Source organism: Culex quinquefasciatus, chromosome 2 (assembly GCF_015732765.1).
Source record: "Culex quinquefasciatus strain JHB chromosome 2, VPISU_Cqui_1.0_pri_paternal, whole genome shotgun sequence".
Classification (NCBI taxonomy): Eukaryota; Metazoa; Arthropoda; class Insecta; order Diptera; family Culicidae; genus Culex; species Culex quinquefasciatus.
In genome coordinates this window covers 14,373,385-14,392,668 of record NC_051862.1, presented here as the reverse complement: position 1 = coordinate 14,392,668, position 19,284 = coordinate 14,373,385, and the positions used below count along the sequence as shown (strand labels likewise).

General features: G+C 35.7%; 1 protein-coding gene across 1 annotated transcript in view; it reads left to right on the top strand.

Moving 5' to 3' along the window:
- LOC6032264 overlaps positions 1–18,741 on the top strand; it is a 53,356-nt gene extending 34,615 nt beyond the window's left edge. The window contains exons 4-7 of the mRNA XM_038256698.1: positions 6,988–7,130; positions 14,475–14,781; positions 17,813–17,927; positions 18,312–18,741. Of these exons, the coding sequence (XP_038112626.1) occupies positions 6,988–7,130; positions 14,475–14,781; positions 17,813–17,927; positions 18,312–18,482 (736 nt within the window). The 3' untranslated portion in view covers positions 18,483–18,741. The remainder of the gene's footprint in view (positions 1–6,987; positions 7,131–14,474; positions 14,782–17,812; positions 17,928–18,311) is intronic.
- The last annotated feature ends 543 nt before the right edge of the window (positions 18,742–19,284 follow it).

The window sequence follows — 19,284 nt, the reverse complement described above, 5'->3', positions numbered from 1 at the left end:
TGATTTTGAAACACTTTTTTCATGCAAATGTTGACACCGTGGCCTGTAATTTCAATTTTTAGCTTTTTTTATTTTTTTTTGTCCCCCCTCCCCCCTCCAATTTTTAACGTAAGGCCGTAGCAAATATTTTGTGAAATTTATGTCCCTCGACTCTGGTCAAGGACATAAACTTCACAAAATATTTGCAACGGCCTTACGTTAAAAATTCTTTGTTTGAATTCCAGGGTGATTTTCATAGTCATATTTTTCCTTATTAAAATCATATTAAGGATATTTAAACTTTATGTGTACGATAAATGCACAATAATTAAAGTCGGTAATATAATTTTTAAGAAAAAAAATCAATGTTTATATTTAGTTAATTAAGTTCATAAACTTTTTAACAAAAAAACATATAAATTTTATGTATTTTTTTAAGTGGAAATTTTGCCTGAAATTTGTTAAAACCAAGGGTCCTGATTTTCGGTTCAATGAACAGAAACCACTCACTCATCGCCTATCCATTCGTCGCCTATTTTAACCCGCTAGCATTCATGAGCGAATGATACTCGCAACCAGTCAGCGAGTGGCCCGAACTGTTCACTCAGCGAACAAATACATCGTGAAATTTTTTGCCTACTCCGTCGCTCGACGACACTCACACACTACCATGCTCAGCAAAGAGCCATTCTCACAAAACGCCAGCGCGGCAGTCTTTTTGTTTTCCCGCCCTCAGTTTGCCATCAATTTGATTTTTTCTTGGTGGATGTTTCTTTGAATGGTGTCTATAATGTTATGAATTCAAAATAAATGCACAATTTAATTGATAACATTGATTTTAGGCAACCCAAATCAATGAGTATAACGCAGCGCATCAGAGAAAAAATGTTTTCAGTTCAGAGTGATCGGCGACGTTCGGCCTGCCTGAGCCGTTCGGAGACTGAGCCGATCAGAGAGAGAAGGAGAGTAGAAAAGAGAGTGTTCGGGAGCGAATGATTTCAAAGTGACAAACAGTAGGAATTCATCAGGGCAGTATCGCGTCGCCTGTTATTTGTGCTCGCGAACGGAGTGGTTGATTCTGAGCAATCAGGACCCTTGGTTAAAACTAGATTTGTTTATAAAATTATCGATTTATATTGCATTTTATACTGATTTCGAAGCACGAATCACAAGTTTTCCCTTTTTCCTTGAAGTTCTAAAATTTGGAGATTTTTTTTAATTGTGTTTCAAAAACACATATTATTTATTATTTACAAACTTATTTAACCTTCTTCTAGTGCAAAATTGTCCAAAGAATCTGAAAATGCATTCCGTTTTCCGATTCAAAATCATGTTCAATGAGAAAATCATGACACTTTGAGAAGTTTGAAATAAAGACTTTCATCAATATTTTCTTAACTATAAATAACTAACTTTTTAAACTTTTCAAGGTTCTTCTTGAAGTACTATGAACATTTTTCTACCACGGTCTGTATGATTCTAAACCATTCCGTACGTCTTTAATTTAATTCCATTTCACAGAAAAATCGCAAACCTATCAAAGTCACCCCGGTTATCAAAGTCACCTCGTTTTACGGTACTTCAAATTTATCAATATGTGCACATAACAAAAAATTAAATCAAATTTATGATCTAGAGAAAATCGTGCATTTTGTGAAAACGGTTGAAAGGATTTTTAACTGAGAACAACAATATAAGTTTTGATAGAAATTTAAAATGAGTGCACTCTTAATTTCGCTAAAATTTAAAAAAATGTTGAAAATAAAAAGGGTTGTTTTCTTAACTGATATTTGAAAAATTATTAAACATTGAAAACAATCATGGCTATTTCATTTATGAAAATGGAGAATTCGGTTGTGTCAGAAAATGTTTATTTTTTTCATAAAATTATTTTTATCGGGCCTTTTGTGTAAAGTTACTTCTATTTCCATTGATTACATCTTTAAAAAAATCCATTCGAAAAAAATATGTAGTAAGGAATTATTTGTAATTAAGTTAACTTTCTATGTTTCAATCTTCTTAGCTCACGTTCAATGTTTTCTAAATCTGAGCATAAACATAAATTTCATTCGAACTGCTAAAAATTAAAATTTAGTTGCTGTGTTCATAAAAGCTCAGGCTGATTTTCTGAAAGCTCATAAGAAAATAAAAATACTACTATGGTAAAAAAAAATCAACAACATGATTTCAAATTCCAGCTTCGTCCTGGTTCGGAAAATACTGTGTGAGTCATAACCCAAAATTTCTGCAATTTTTTTACCCGCTTCTGGTATATCTTGTTTCCAGGAAAACGTTAGGAAAATGATATGAAAAAAGTTGGTATTTGATAAAAATTTTACAACATTCGTATAAACTGCAATAAAAAATTAATTAGATGATTTAAAAATTCAATTTTTTAGCTTTCAATTCAACACAATATTTCATTTTTTTGTCAGAAAATTGAAAATAATGATATATTTTGCTGCATTTAAAAAAAATAAATTGACTAAACATTTGTTGCACTTCTTTTCAAAATATTTCTTTAATATGATGAAACAATAAAATTTAACAGCAACTAGAATTACCATCCCTTTTTTCACTTCCCGCGTATTTCCCAGCCAACCTTCGCCGAAACACAAAAAAAAGAGTCCTTCCGGGATTGAACGTCGACAAGTCTGGCTCGGGTGGTAGTGGTGGTGTTGAAAAACTCAACCCAAAGTCACATTTTTCACGTACCGTGGTTAATGACTGAAATTTTAACCCGACGACGCGTTCGCTGCAGATACTATCCGAAGTTTAGTAGAAGGAGAAGTAACACAAAAAAAACACATGTAATAACATCCGCACGTCTGCATTACGACCCTCTATACTCACAAATTGAACGTTTTAATAACCTTGTCTGGTGGTGGAAGTGGTTCTTGCCGGGGTTGACCCCTCAGTCAGTCGTTATCCGGGGTGCTGGGAGCACGTCCGCAGAAATCGTATCCTTTCGAGAGTGTGAGAAGATGTTGAGTTTTTGTCCTTGTTGGAGGGCATAAAGTTCACACCTTGCTACTAATGGGTCGAATGAGCCGCAGTACGTGGTTGGGTACAAATGGTACTAAATTGAATGTTTAAATTAAAAATTAAGGGTTGCGACAGTCATTAATGGGTGGTAACGATTTGTGGAGTTGAAATTGTTTTAAAATTTATATATTATTATTCAAGATCATAATGCTGACCTCGAGCCAATGTCCGCAGCAAGTTATTCATGGACATGATGTTGACACGCTGGTACAAAACCACTGAAGCCCCGAACACACGCTTGGACAAACACCATAAATTACGTATTCTATCGTCATTGTCACGAAGATAACCATCCAAACTGACACAAATTCAGAAATGTGGCTCTAGTCTCCAGTACATTCCGCACTGAACCTGGTGCGTACTGAACGAGTGCGATTACGGCCCGATGACTCCTGGATGGACATCTGCCAGCATTTCCCAGTCAGTTTGAGGGCTCTTTTGAGGCTCTACTGGGCTACACACACACACATTCGTTTACAAATTTGGCATTTTCTACAAGCTGATGAAATATAAATGAATGCGAACCAAACGGACGGATTTTGATCCCTTCTCTGGTGAATCAAGTGTGAAAATGGTTGGTTTTACCTTTCTTGGCTAGGAAAATGAACATACTGAAAATACTGACTTTTTGGACAATAAAAATGGGTTTTTAGAAATTTTCTTATTTTTTTCTATCAAACCTTATTCGAAAAGGTTTAAAACCACATAATTTTATCATTTATTTGCATATTTGACAAAATTTATAATAAACTATCGGATTTTAGAATTCAATAGTTTTACTAATGATGGAAGTTGGAAAATTAAAAGCGACTTTAACTTAATATTTAAATAAAAAACAATATTTAATATTTTTAGAAAGAAAAGTGCGCTCAAAAAAATGATTTTGAAAAGCTGAGAAAATTTCCTAAAATTTCTTCTCTGAGATTTTGAAAATTGGTCGATTAGTTTTTGAGATGCAGCCTCACAAAGAATTCGAATCGATGAAAAAGAGCCACCTAATTAGCGTATAATTGTTAAGTGGCAATATCTCGGAAACTATCAAAAATCATTTTTTTTTTTCAGAAAATCATATTTTTGGAACCAGCATCTAGATTAGCGTGTCCCAAAAAAACACGAAGTCGAGGAATTCAATGTGCTTAGTTCTCAAATGATAGAAAATCATGTTAGAAACAACTCTCTCATACATGAAAACTTCCGGAAAAATCGTTTACCACGTTCCCTGGGCATTTTTTTGAAAAAAGTCAGTTTTTTCGACAATTTCACAAAATCTACTTAGAAAAAATTGAAAATTTTAAAATTTCAAATAGCCTATACCATTAAATGATGGTCTGTGGTCCAAGAAACAAGTTAATGTATCGATTTGGCCTTTTAAAACCTTGTTTTTACATTCCCGGTAGCTTTTATGTCGAAAAATACGAGTTTTTGCTTTACTTTTTTTCAATCTTTTCCCTCGGTATTGAACACAAAAATTTCCTCATATGTGAGAATACATGCATCTTGTAGAAAATTTTCCGCCGAAGATTTTCGTCTAAGCAACTTTGAAGTTTCTTCAACTCTGAGCTGAGATATTCCAGTTTTTGTGAAGAAAGAATATTGAATATTTGAAAATGTTGATATTAATCATCATTGGCATACAATATTAAGGATAATTTAATCCTAATTTGAAGTGCGGCTGTATCGCATCTGTTTTTAAACATGATTGGTTCATCCTTCAATACTAAGGGCCATCTGGTTTTGTTTTCTCATGGCACACTACGTGCTAAATCAATGAATTACTTTTAGCAAATAACTCATATTTAGAGCATTTTGCATTTTAACCAATCGATGCACGTTTGCTGTGTTTCCATGGATACAAATAAACAAATAACAAATATAAGGTTCAATTGTACGCATTTCCGCGATCTGAACCACAACGTAACGTTTACACTCCTGTTGATAAATCCGATGTTTAGGTAAATTAAAAATATCACTAATATTTGGAATTTATTCTATAGGGATCCATCCATTAATCACGTAGACATTTTTTTTTAATCTTAGCTCCCTCCCCTTCTCATGGTCAATTGTCCATAAAAAAAACTTTTTTTGATGGAGCGTGGACAATTGCCAACCCCGTACAATCGAACCATATATTTCGATGCCTCTGTGCTCTTGTACTAAGCTTACTGGTTTTCCTATCTAGATAGCATAAGAGAGCACAGATGCATCGATATGTTATTTGTTTATTTGTATCCATGGAAACACAGCAAACGTGCATCGATTGGTTTAAATGCAAAATGCTCTAAATATGAGTTATTTGCTAAAAGTAATTCATTGATTTAGCACGTAGTGTGCCATGAGAAAACAACACCAGGTGGCCCTTAGTATTGTAGGATGAACTAATCATGTTTAAAAACAGATGCGATACAGCCGCACTTCAAATTAGGCTTAAATTATCCTTAATATTGTATACCAATGATGATTAATATCAACATTTTCAAATATTCAATATTCTTTCTTCACAAAAACTGGAATATCTCAGCTCAGAGTTGATGAAACTTCAAAGTTGCTTAGACGAAAATCTTCGGCGGAAAATTTCCTACAAGATGCATGTATTCTCACATATGAGGAAATTTTTGTGTTAAATACCGAGGGAAAAGATTGAAAAAAAGTAAAGCAAAAACTCGTATTTTTCGACATAAAAGTTACCGGGAAAGTGAAAACATGGTTTTAAAAGGCCAAATCAATACATTAACTTGTTTATTGGACCACAGACCATCATTTAATGGTATAGGCTATTTGAAATTTTAAAATTTTCCATTTTTTCTAAGCAGATTTTGTGAAATTGTCGAAAAAACTGACTATTTTCAAAAAAATGCCCAGGGAACGTGGTAAACAATTTTTCCGAAAGTTTTTATGTATGAGAGAGTTGTTTCTAACATGATTTTCTATCATTTGAGAACTGAGCACATTGAATTCCTCGACTTCGTGTTTTTTTGGGACACGCTAATCTAGATGTTGCTTCATCACGCACTTTGGCTCAAAAGATGTATTTGTTGTCCCCTGAAACAAATAAAAAAAATAAAAAATAAAAAAATACGTATTTTGGGAATAAATTTTTCATGTACCATTTTTTCTGAAATGGCCTAATTGCCAACAATTTCAATTTTAGCCCTTTGGGTGTTTTTGAAATTGTCTTGAGAAAAACTATGAAAATTGGTTATTTAAATAAAAAAAATCCAGATTTGAACATTCGATTAAATAATATCTTTGTAAGAAAAGCTACATGACACCAATGGATGTTCTTCACCCTTCCATGAAATGAAATGGTCAACGAGAATCAATTTCAGATGATTTTCAGTACTTCTCTTCAACATCCCAGAGTAGTAGAGACTTTCTGGACTCTTCCAAAGGTTCTGGAACTAAGACGATTTACCGTAATGTCAAGAGGTCCCTTCCAATTCTCCCCTTCCCCCTTTACTCCACGTGACCAAAAACAAACAAGACAGATGGGAACGGTTACACGTGTAAACGATATGCATGACTGTTGGCCTCAACCCCAAATCTGAACAAGAAGATGATACCTTGTTCTTGTTTGCCGATCTACTCCTTGAGCAAGGTACGTTTGAGTGGAGCAGCCCTCCTAGTGAGAGGAAGCTTCAAACATCTGCCAGGGACACTTTTCAACTTCTCCGACTTAATCTCACACCTTGTATCAGGTCATCATTTTCCCACCCAAGTTGACCCTTTTTCCGCCGGAAAAGGGGATTTCACTTAAGTGTTGCTCGCTCTTCCTCTTCCCAAGCAAAGCCACATCTGTATCGTTTCCACACAGTACAAAATCTTACTACAGAATTATACTCCTTCCCGTAAGTCCCTCGTAATCCTTCCTCGAACTTTGTCTGACCCAGAACCTTTGAGCTCTCGCAGATTCCAATCACTTCTAACGCAAAGTTTTCTCCCAAACAAAAAAAAAATATCTTCCAGAGATCTTCATTCCGGACTACACTGTATACGGAGCTACACGAGGCGCTGCATGAACATCCACCAGCGGGATCACTTCAACAAGCTGTACCACGGGACGAACGAGGTCATCCACGAGCTCTGCGAGGAAGGACCATATCAGGAAGGCACGTACGTATTGTATGAATTATATCCATGTTTCATGAATCACCCCCAGCCACCCCAAAATCATCATTACCCACCTCCTCCCTCTACCCTCCCACAAGTCGTTCAAATTGCAATCGAAGTTATTTATGCCTTTAATTTATATCTGTGATGGAACGGAATCGGTTTTTGTTTAAACAAAGCTTAATTATTCAAACGCGAAAAATAACGGCTTAATCATTTCACAACATGCAAATAAACACAAATCAACATTTAAACAGCGGACACGTGTATCGGCATGTGATAACGGCATGTTGGCTGTCACGAGGATTTAATATGTTGCAAATTATATGATTTGTTTATTATTTGTCTGGAGAGCGTAATGTGAGTTTAAAGCAATCCTAAACAATGATTATACATTCCAATTTGCAAATATTTTAAAAATAAACCATCTACATATAACCACTAACTTATAAGACTATCTTTTCAAACAGGCTTTCCACAAAATATAACACATGCAAAATAAGCGAATTTATCAAAGTTGTTGATCAAAAGTACAAAGAGTATATTTTTTGATAATATAGTATACTTCAAAGCGTTAATACAAAAAAAAACACGAGATACTTTCACTTTTATTGGAACATTTTTTGAAAATACTCAAACCTTCACAAAATACCGTACTTTTTCAAAAATACTCAAACTTATACACATCAAACAAAGCGAAATTTGTATGCTTTTTCACTTCTGGTAGAGTTTTGTTTTTTTTTTTTTTTGTAAAATAATCAAATTTCAACGTTTTTTAATAACTCAAACTTTCATAATTAGCAATATGGTTATCAAACTAAGCGAAATTTGGTATGCTTTCTTACATCAATTAGTTTTTTTACTTCTATTTTTTTCACAAAATACCGTACTTTTTTCGAAAATAATCAAATTTTTACAATTAGCAATATGGGTGTCAAGCGAAGCGTAATTTTGTATGCTTTATCACATTTATTAGAGTTTTTTACTTTGAGCAATTATCTACAAAATAGATCTTTTTTTATTTTATTTTTTGAATTTTTTGAAACTTTTTTGGTGCTTTCAGTATTTATTTTGCATTATTAGTTTGTCCATATAATTTTACATACAAATTTGGCACCTGTCCATACAAAAATGATGTATGAAAATTCAAAAATCTGTTTCTTTTGGAGAAATTTTTTGATTAATTTGGTGTCTTCGGCAAAGTGATAGGTATGGATATGGACTACACTGAAAAAAATTATACACGGTACAAAAAATGTGGTTTTTTTATCTAACTTTTTGTCACTAAGTCTTGATTTCTAATCTAATCTAATCTAATCAGACCCTAGCGCAGCCAATCTTTCGAAGGGATCTTGGAGAGTGCCTTAGGTTAGATGACGCCTAGCACTCTTCTTGTCATTTATTTAAATTCGTAGTGCGCCATTGCATTGAAATGCATTGAAACATCACAAGCGTTAAAGCGGCCAGGCCTACTGCGTAAAGCCGTATCGCAGAGATGACTCGTTATTGGGTTGAGTTTGAGCATTACGTGTTCGAACAACAACACAATTCTGAATCGACAGGGGAGGAAGAAGCGTGGGGACACACCACCATACGCTCCGAGATTTGGTTGTATTCGTTGGGAGCACCGTGCTAAGAAGGTTTGGTTCTCTGGGATGGGACATTGTATTTCCACGAATGCCCTGGACACTATTTGCCGTGGTTATAGCGCCACAACTCGCTCTCTGTAACAGTATTCCTAATTCCAGTCCACGCTCACCAAGTCGTCATGGCCTAGTGGTTAGCATTTTTGCTTACCAATCCAAATGACGGATGATCGAACCCCGCCTCGAGCGACTTTGATTTTTCGTGGGTGGGTATCGAACCCAGAACCATTCGCTTACAAAGCGAACACCGTAACCAGTCAGCCACGGCCGCTCCTCCTTTTGTCACTAAGTCTTGATTTGCAAAAAAAAAACACCATTTTAACTTTTTGATAAGTTCAAGGAGACATCAAATGCCAACTTTTCAGAAATTTCCAAAATGTGCAAACAATCTTTGAACGGGTTATGATTTTTTGGATCAATATTGATTTTTTCAAAAAATCAATATTGGTCGCAAAATTTTTTAACTTCATTTTTCGATGAAAAATCGAATTTTCAATCTAAAAGTACTCTTGTGAAATTATGATAAAGTGCACCGTTTTCAAGTTATAGCCATTTTCAGGTAACTTTTTGAAAATAGTAGCGGTTTTTAATTTTCTTTTAATTAGTGCACATATTTGCCCACATGAAAAAAAAAATATTTTTGAAAAATTGAGAAAAATCTCTATATTTTTCTTTTTTAAACTTTATTGATACGACCCTTAGTTGCTGAGATATTGCCATATAAAGGTTTAAAAATAGGAAAATTTACACAGCTAAAAAAGTGTTAAATTAATATTGCATTATGTTATGCAATTTTGTGTAATTTTCGGATTTTTTGCTGTGTATGTTTTCTAAGTCTTACCCAAACAACCCACCATTTTCTAATGTCGATATCTCAGCAACTAATGGTTCGATTTACAATGTTAAAATATAAAACATTCGTGACTTTTCGAAAACAATATTATCAAAAAAATTAAGTCAAGACTAATATTTCAAAAGGGAGCAATATTAAATATTATATAATCGGAGACATGTCGTTAGTGTCGATACAAAGTAACAATAAAAAAATAATTAAAAAGTACATTACACGCTTGTGTACTTTCTCGAACTAAGTTTGCTGGAAATCTTGTCCAGATATTTCATGAATGCACGCAAGCATCGAATATATAATTTATTTATATCATATATAATATTTTGTTTTCTATCAACTCTTGATATTTTATGGAAGAATATTTTAAATTTTAAGAGGTCATATCGAGTTTTGACTAATCAAATATTAATGTTGCAAATATCACATCTCAAGAGATTGAAATGATCCATTAAAAATGACAAGGTAATAAGCAAAATTGTTCCATTCACACGCCCACACTATCCATTAGAGCATGAATAAAGTCATGCTCCTATTTATTCTGATTTGCCAGGATAATAGTGTCCCTGTTCATCATCACTCACACATGGCCACATTAGTGAAAGAATCACAATGGCTGATATTATGAATGTGTGTTTCTGTGTCCTCTTTCCACACACACTCACACACACATGTACCCTGGACGTGATCGGCACTGCAATGAATGACAGCCTGGACGCATCAATCCTTTCTTCCCATGAACGCAACGTGTTTGTCCTGGCCTCACGAATTTTCAAACTTTCAATATCGTGGCGTCGTCCGGGCCGGTTACAAGCAGCCCAGGCAAGACTTGCTGACCATTTTCAATAAATCCGTCCCCGTTCTGCTCTCTTTGGAACTGGAAAACAGAAGGACAATGCCGGGCCAGGCCAAGTCAACCATGGGGGGGGGATGAGATAGATCAACGAAAAACGAACGGCCATTCATTATTCATTCGCCACTCTCGTACTCGGCGGGGGGTGCTGGCACAAGTGCAGAAAAATTCCAGCTAAATGTGGGTGTCTGTGTGTGTGTGTGGGCCCCTTTTACAGAATTCAATTTCGCTTTGAGGACGAACATTCTTGGACATCTCATCGTAGTCGGCACCACACACCTACCGGATAATGGGACGAAAGTGGCCAAAACATCCAAAATAAATCAATGCATTCGTATTTGTTCATAAAAAGCACATTTCCAGGCTATTTTTGATTAGGTCCTATAAATAAATGTAAACATTGAGAGTATCCCACTTACTCCTATGGGCATTTACATAAGGTGTGAAAGGGATACACACAGCTAAAAAAGTAGTAATCCAGCTGCGTGTAAAAGGCCTGGGTGTAGAATGAATATTGCATTATTTTATGCAATTTTATGTATTTTTACACCCTTAAATATGTAGCCTATCAGTATGAGAAACCAACTTGACCGAAATATCAAGCTTATATACGCGATTATCCTTACAACTTTTCATCGGTATGAAGGCCGAGTGGCCTAAGGCGCCAGTCCTTACTGTTGGTGCTGGGTTTGAATCCCGTTGTCTGCAACTTTTTTTTGTGTTTACAAAAATTGTACATGCAGCGTGTAATATTATGTGTTTATTTTGACGAAGGCGATGTGCATGCTTTTGCATGCGATTTTACCATCGGATTTTTTGCTGTGCACTCAATGTTTACATTTGTTTATAGAACCTTATAAAAAAATATTTTGATCTACATCCAACCACCCACACAGACATTTGATCACAATTCGATTCTGAGTCGATATGTATATATATATATGTATTAGGGTGTTTCAGCCAAACAAAAAAGTTCTCAGAATCAGGCAAACCGAGGTTCCCCTAGTAGAGGATACCCATAGGGACTCTCATGTCAAATATCAGCCCATTTGGTTAAGAATTGGCCTGTCCCCAGCGGTTTAAAGTTTACATGGAAATTACTATGGGATTTTTGTGCTTTTCGTTCAATCGTTCCTACAGGTCTGGGGACAACATGGATTCACTCGGAATAAAGACAGATGTGTAGGGGATGGTCCAATGAACAAATTCCAGAAGGAATTAGGGTTGTCCATTCTGTCCCCAAGGTGCGCATTGGATCGACGTCCGGTGTCTCCAGAATCAACGATTCACCTTTCAAATGTACGCACTGTCCCTAGTATGCTATGACGGCTAACTGAAAATTACGACGCCCCATGTCAGACGGTGAACACGTGGGGAAGCATCGATTGCATTATTATTACAAAATCATCATGTTACGTTATTTGGAATAGTTCAAATTGTTACAGGAACATCAAAAATTATAATTTTATTACTTCAAAGTATGTTTCTGAGCCAAAGCTTGAGTTAATACTCTGCCACGTGTTCACCGTCTGGCATCGGGCGTCGTAATTTTCAGTTAGCCGTCATAGCATACTAGGGACAGTGCGTACATTTGAAAGGTGAATCGTTAATTCTCGAGACACCGGACGTCGATCCAATGCGCACCTTGGGGACAGAATGGACAACCCTAATTCCTTCTGGATTTTGTTCGTTGGACCATCCCCTACACACCTGTCTTTATTCCGAGTGAATCCATGTTGTCCCCAGACCTGTAGGAACGATTGAACGAAAAGCACAAAAATCCCATAGTAATTTCCATGTAAACTTTAAACCGCTGGGGACAGGCCAATTCTCAACCAAATGGGCTGATATTTGACATGAGAGTCCCTATGGGTATCCTCTACTAGGGGAACCTCGGTTTGCCTGATTCTGAGAACTTTTTTGTTAGGATGAAACACCCTAATATGTATACACGAAGGTGGGTCTAGGAGGTCAAATTAAGAAGTTCATTTTTCGAGTGATTTTATAGCATTTCCTCATTGATGTTGAGGGAGGCAAAAGTCTAGATTTGAAGTAAATGTTTGAAACAGCATAAATTTGGTTTGGTTATTTGTTGTGACACTGTTCGATACATTAAAAATGTATTAAAAATCATCCAAATTTAATTAAATTTTAGTGTAATAAATGTTCCTACATCCAATGTTTAAAAGGACATGTTGCATCCCTAGACATTATAGTGTCATCAACAAAAATGAATTTTGAGGATACCTCCAAAAAATTAGCCTTCTTAGCCTAAAATAATCTATTTTTTTTATACTTTTGTTTTCCCGAGTTCTTATTCCTTTTTATTTCATAATTTAGTATTATAATTTGAATTTATCTTGCTCAGTTTATGTTTGTTAATGATAGTATTTGGCATATTCGTTTTAATTCTTTTCATGTCATGTTTCATGAGACTTTAATGTAAAATTGTCTGGAGAATCGACTCTACTGTTGGGTTTTTGAAAATTTTGATGTTAAGAGCACTTTTGAAAAAAAAAACAGTTTCAGTAAATGATTTTTGTATATTTTTAGGTGAGTTGCTCCATCCTGCATTTTTCGTGAGTCTTTTTGTAACACCTTAGTCTATTTTCACAAAAAAAATTAACGAAAAAATTGTGGACTCACCTTCAAATTTGACTTTTGAAACTTAAAAATCAAAAAAATCTCATAAAAGTGGAGTGTTTTTTTCTATCAGTGTATTTTTTTTTTTTTTTTTTTTTCAGAAAGCCCGTCAAATTTCCTACAAGTTTGTCTTTGACCACTTTTTGATACGAAGCAACGGCTTCGAGATACAGCAATATTTAAATTACGAATTACAAAAATATTGAAAACACTTACGCCCTTCTCAAATGTCATTATCGAGTGTAACTGGATTGAATTTGAGTATTTTTTAAGAAAACGATATTTCGTGAACAATTATGAGTATTAATATTTTTTTAAATTACTAAATTTAAAAAAAATATATTGAAAATAAATTATCGTATGTTAATTTAACTAAATATCGTATGTTTAATTTCGAAAGCTTGGATAGACGATGATGATTAACAACCTTGGAGTTTTGAAAAATGGTTCAAAAATGATTAGAAAGTTCTGTTGAAAAAACAATTTTAAGCTGTATAAATTTTTACTTGTTTTGATTGAATTCACCAAAAGATAAATTCTATGCAAAGCATAGAAATGTTACATATTTTCAAATTTCAACCACATTCTCACTCCTGGCCAACCGCAATCCTCCCTCTCATCTAACCACTGACCGTTCAACGGTCGGTCAGTCCAAACTACGTGCCACAATGCCACTCCAGTCTGGGGCCAAAAATAAGGTCCCCCCCTTTATTGACTGGAACAAACTAAACCGTATTCAATGGAGCTGGTTGATATAACCAACCGTCACCATTCTACCGGAAGTCCACTCTCCCTCACACCAATGTGTGTGTTTATCCTTCTTGTTCCGTTTTTCCCTGCGAACGCTTCCAAACACTTTTCATTATCGGTTGTAAAACGTCGATGTCGATGCCGCTTTTGAAGTTCGGTCACAATGTGAACTATAGGACTCTGCTCCGAACTTTTAATTTTCTATAAAGCATTTTCAAATCGACCTTAAACTCATCCTCCTTCACTCGGTGCATGTGTGTGTACTTTCTTTGCTTTGTTGCATTGTTGTCAATATGCCATTCCATCTCTGGCTATGCTGGCAAATGGGGAAAGGAACCATTTTATTATCATCATTCAGAGAAATGGCGAACACACACACACAGTCCAAACATACACGTCGTAGAAGTAGTTGTAGCTCCCATAGCATGACATCCGAAAATCGTCCCAGAAAGCTCATCCCTGTCCCAGGCAAGCTCATCTAACCTTATCTGTTTCTCTTTCTTCTTGCTCGTCTCGACGGAACTTCCGGAACTCGTGGTCTGGGCTGGACTTGAACCTGCAACAACAACAAAAAAAAACACAATCATTACACACACACACACAGACTTTCTTAGACATGCACCCTGCATGCGACACGTGAAGAAGGACTACGAAGTCTGTGCGGTCAGCTACCAGAGCACAATGGCCAAGATTGGGCAGGTGGCCACCACCAGCAGCACCACGACTCCAGCGCCTCCCGTTTTGCTGCACCAGCCGACGCCCAATGCAGCCATGTCGCTCTCGGTGAACGACATGCAGAACCAGAACCAGCAGCATCACCACCATCGGCAGCATCACAACCAGCATCAGCAGCAGAACTTGACCAAAAGTGTCGAGGATGCGGAAGAGGAACGGCTGAAAATGGTTTGCTGGTAAGTTTCGGGCAACAACAACCTCTCCACGGTGCAGGGAGAGAGATTCCCGTAGAGTCCATTGTTTGTTATGTTTCAAGTTTTGGGATCCATTCAGGATTAGGGCCAAAGTAGTGCTGCCTGAACAGAGCGAGAGAGTTATTCGCAGTGTATTTGCTCAATAAACGGTGAAAAGATCAGCAGCGAATCGGGTGCACTGTGTTAAATGGGATGATGGTTTGGGGAAATCCGACGAAGAAACGGTAATGGACACCATGCAACTCCTACCTCCACAAACTTGTCTAAAGATAGGATTTTAGCGCCTTAGATGAGCGTTACTGAAATTTCCTGATGATGGAAATGGCTTGAAGCGGCGATAATCAACGTCAGCGCATTTTGGAATAATGCAAGTTTGAAGTCTCCGGAATGGAGACGCGTGGTACTGTTTTTTTTTTTAATGGGTTTCAAAGATACAGTCATGCCCCCGTTTTGCAAGCCTCGGTTTTGCACTGCCCGGTTTTGATTCGTTCGGCTTTTTTATGATTGCATAATATTAATTTGAAATGTATACAATTAAATTAAATTCACTTTTCTAAAATTGTTTGCTTACTATTATTTAGAAGTGCCGTTATCAGGAGTGACATTGGGCCTGGGGGGTGAGATTGGGTCATACAAATTTCTACATTTTTGTATGACCCAAACTCACCCCCCAGTCCCAATGTCACCCTTCATGACGATATCACATTATAATTTATTATATAGTCACATTTTTTGTCAGCTGGAACTTCAATATTTTGCAAATTCTTGCTTGATAAAAATAAATGCTTTGAAAGCAGAGTGTTCATAAGAAAACTGCTATAATTAGTTTGAACTTATTAGATACAAAGTTGTGAAAAACAGTTTTCAAGATTTTTAATACTTGATTATACCAGGTCTTCTATTTTTTAAAGAAACAAAACTGTTTTTTTTTTTTAATCTCATTGTTTATTCTAAAAAATTAATAATTAGAATCATTTAACTTTTTTTCATATTAAAATTGCCAAAAATACCAAAATTATGAGAGTTTAAAGATACAACTATAAAAAATCCCATCGAAAAAAGGGGGGTCTGGCAAAATGTGACGTTCTTTTTAAAGGGGTTTCACAAAACTACTTATTTTCGAAAAAAATACACAAAGGTTCAGTTTTTTTTTAATATGGTTATCAAATGATTGAGATTTTTTTCTTTAAATTTCGAATAAAGTATCATTTTTTGAAAATAATCAAAATTTTCACGAATCTATATATTTTCGAAAAAACACACAAAATTTCAGTTTTTTACAATATGGATATAAAACGAACTTGATTTTTTCATTCATTTCGAAAGTTGTAGCACATTTTTTTGGAAATACTCAAATTTTTCACAAAACTACGTATTTTCGAAAAAATACTAAAAAATTCAGTTTTTCGCAGTAGCTATAATTTTTTTTGGGAATACTCAAAATTTTCACAAAACTACGAATTTTCTGAAAAATACTCAAAATTACTCAAATACTCAAAAGTTTCAAAATTAATACCATTTAAAATATTTAAAAAAAAACACATCATTTGCTACCCAACTGAAACTTTGAGGGGTTTTTTTTCGAAAATACGTAGTTTAGTGAAATTTTTAAATATTTCCAAGAAATGTTGTTACTGAGCAATTCTTGCCCAAAACAGGTTCTTTTTTAGGTACTTTTTTCCCGACCCTCTCCGATTTCAATGAAACTTTGTAGACATGTTTTCCTACGCTTATATAAGCCATTTTTGTGTATATGGAGATAGTTTCACTCGAAAATGACATTTTAGAAGGGCGTAAGTGTTTTAAATATTTTTGTAAATCGTAATTTAAATATTGATGTACCTCGGAGCCGTTGCATCGTATCAAAAAGTCAAAGGTCAAAGACAAACTTGTACACTGAAAGAAAAAAACACTCCACTTTTTTTAAAAGTCGAATTTGAAAGTTAGCCCGCGAATTTTTTTTTCGTTCATTTTTTTTGTGAAAATAACCTTAGAAGTTACAAATAGACTCACAAAAAATGCAGGATGGAGCAACTCACCTAAAAAAATAAAAAAAAAACATTTACTGAAACTGTATTTTTCAAAAGTACTCTAAACATCAAAATTTTCAAAAACCGAACACGAGAGTCGATTTTCCAGACAATTTTACATAAAAGTCCAATCTTTGTGCTGTTTTGAAAATAAAAATGTTGAAAAATAGGTTTTTTTATGGTTTTTGGCAATTTCTATATGACAGACTTGATTTTTCAGTCTCGTAAATGTTTTACCGGAAAGCTCGTCCAATTTCCCATAAATTTGTCTTTGACCACATTTTAATTGGATGTATAGGCTTACAGATATAAGCTCTATACATTGCTTTTTACTGAAAGCATAATATTTTTTGCAGTGTAGTATAGCAACTTGGATAGTAAATTAGCTTAAATCATCAAAAAACGAGTTATTTTGAAATGTTGAACACTTAAAAAACGTGTTTAATTTTTTCATTAAATTTTTAGAAAAATGTAACTCATTTTTTCAAGTAACGTAAAATACAAATAATCTTAAATTTCGAAAGAGTTGTGAAATCAACATCGGAAAAATATATAAAAAAAAGTCCTATCTGCATAGGAAACCTGTGACTCATAGGTTGTTTTGAAAATTTACTCTGGAAATATATTCAATATTAAGAACCACTGACCACTAACTTGTTTTCTTAACCCTCTAAATATATATAAAATGGTAACTGATTCAATATCCAACAATTTCAAATTTTCCCTCTCCAAATCAGAATTTGACAAATCATTTACATGAAATTGACTTAAAAAATCAAAATAAATAGTTAAAAAAGCATCAAATGTTCTAACACGAATTTCTCAATTAATCAAATCGAGAAACTCAAAAAAACATCGTAGCTAATGTTTCGGGTTTTTTAACAAAATGTAATTTTGGTCAAAACTGAGTTATTATTAAATTTATAAATGTTTAATCAACAAAAACACCAAGAATCCTGAAAGTTGCTCCTTATTTCTTACAGTGCCTTCCACAAGTACATGCAGTGCTCGGAGTTTACGGTCCGTCATGCGTGCGGAGACGAAACGGCGCTTTTCACCCGGAAATTCCTAGACAAAATGTCCAACACGCTGATGAGGGTATGTATCACTTCCAATTCGCTTCAAACTATTGCCGCACGCCACGCAAACCGAATTCCTAATTAATTGCCGTTGCAAAACATTTGTTGGCCCCCTCACCCTCCCTCCTCCGCACTTTTAAGCCCTTATCGCAATCAAAATCCTCTTTTCCAAATTATTTCGGCCACCCTCTCACTAATTAATTCGACAATCCGCCAATATTTCCAACTAATTTCCAAATCGCCCCACCACTCGATTAGCTACATTTGTTCCCCCCCTCAAAAAAGTTGTTTTCGCTCTAAATTTCGCTAATAACTATTTTCGTCAACCTCCGCTCGAAATCATGTTTTACACATTTTCGCTAATTTTGTTCTGCTCTCTCTAAATTTATGTCATCACCCGCAGATGCATTGCGTCGATTACACGCCCGCCAGCGGAAAGTGCCGGGATTATTTCAGCTCGGGCGTCGCGACGCCCCGTACTGGCCCCCCTTCGGTACTGCTGCTGCTTCTGCTAGTGTCCGCACTGGCGCTGCTGTCGGCAAAGGGAAGCCGCGCGACCTGCTGGGCAATTTAATTGCCGGCTGGCCCCCCACAACGACAAAGCAACAACGATGCTGCCGCCACAACATGTCGAGAACCTGCTTGAAACATGACGCACCTGAGCAGAGACACAACATTACAGCACTTTTTGGGGACAGATCAGCAGACGTGGGACTCCGGGAATGGTATTATGCGGTGCGGATGCTAGCGAAACTAACCAGATGTCAAAATCGTGTGGAGAAGCGGAGAACTAATCCAAACAAAACTAACCTCAAATAAAAGTAAGAAGAAAAGTGTCACGTCTGTTGATCTGTGATCCAACATTGACGGAGGGCGCAGTTCAAGGCGGAACGGATTGATGAGGCCTAGGGAGGTATTTAGGGATGGCACAAATTGTAGCATAGACGCACCTAATTTGTGATCGAGACACAAACACACGCAAACAAAAACAAGTGGGAATCATTGTTTGGTGTGGATGAGCGTGAATGAGTGTGTGATAGTTAAATTGTTCGCGCGAAGTAGACGGAGTGAGATAGACAAGTTAGCATGAATAAATTAATTTAGGACCGTAAGCGCGCGCGAACACGGTTCAAAATGTTTTTGTTGTTGTACAGAGTGCTGGGTGTCGATGTTTTGTTGTACCGGCGGGTAATTTAAGTATTTTCCGTTCTGGTTGGCATCGTGCATTGGCCCGGCGAGCTTATTTCGCGGAAATGTTTGCAAATATTGCACAGTTGAGGCAGGATTTGAACGCATATTGATTGCAAAATGTGATGGGTTTGTTGGATCTGATTTCCGGAAACATCATTAGTTTATTATTTCAATATTTAAAAATG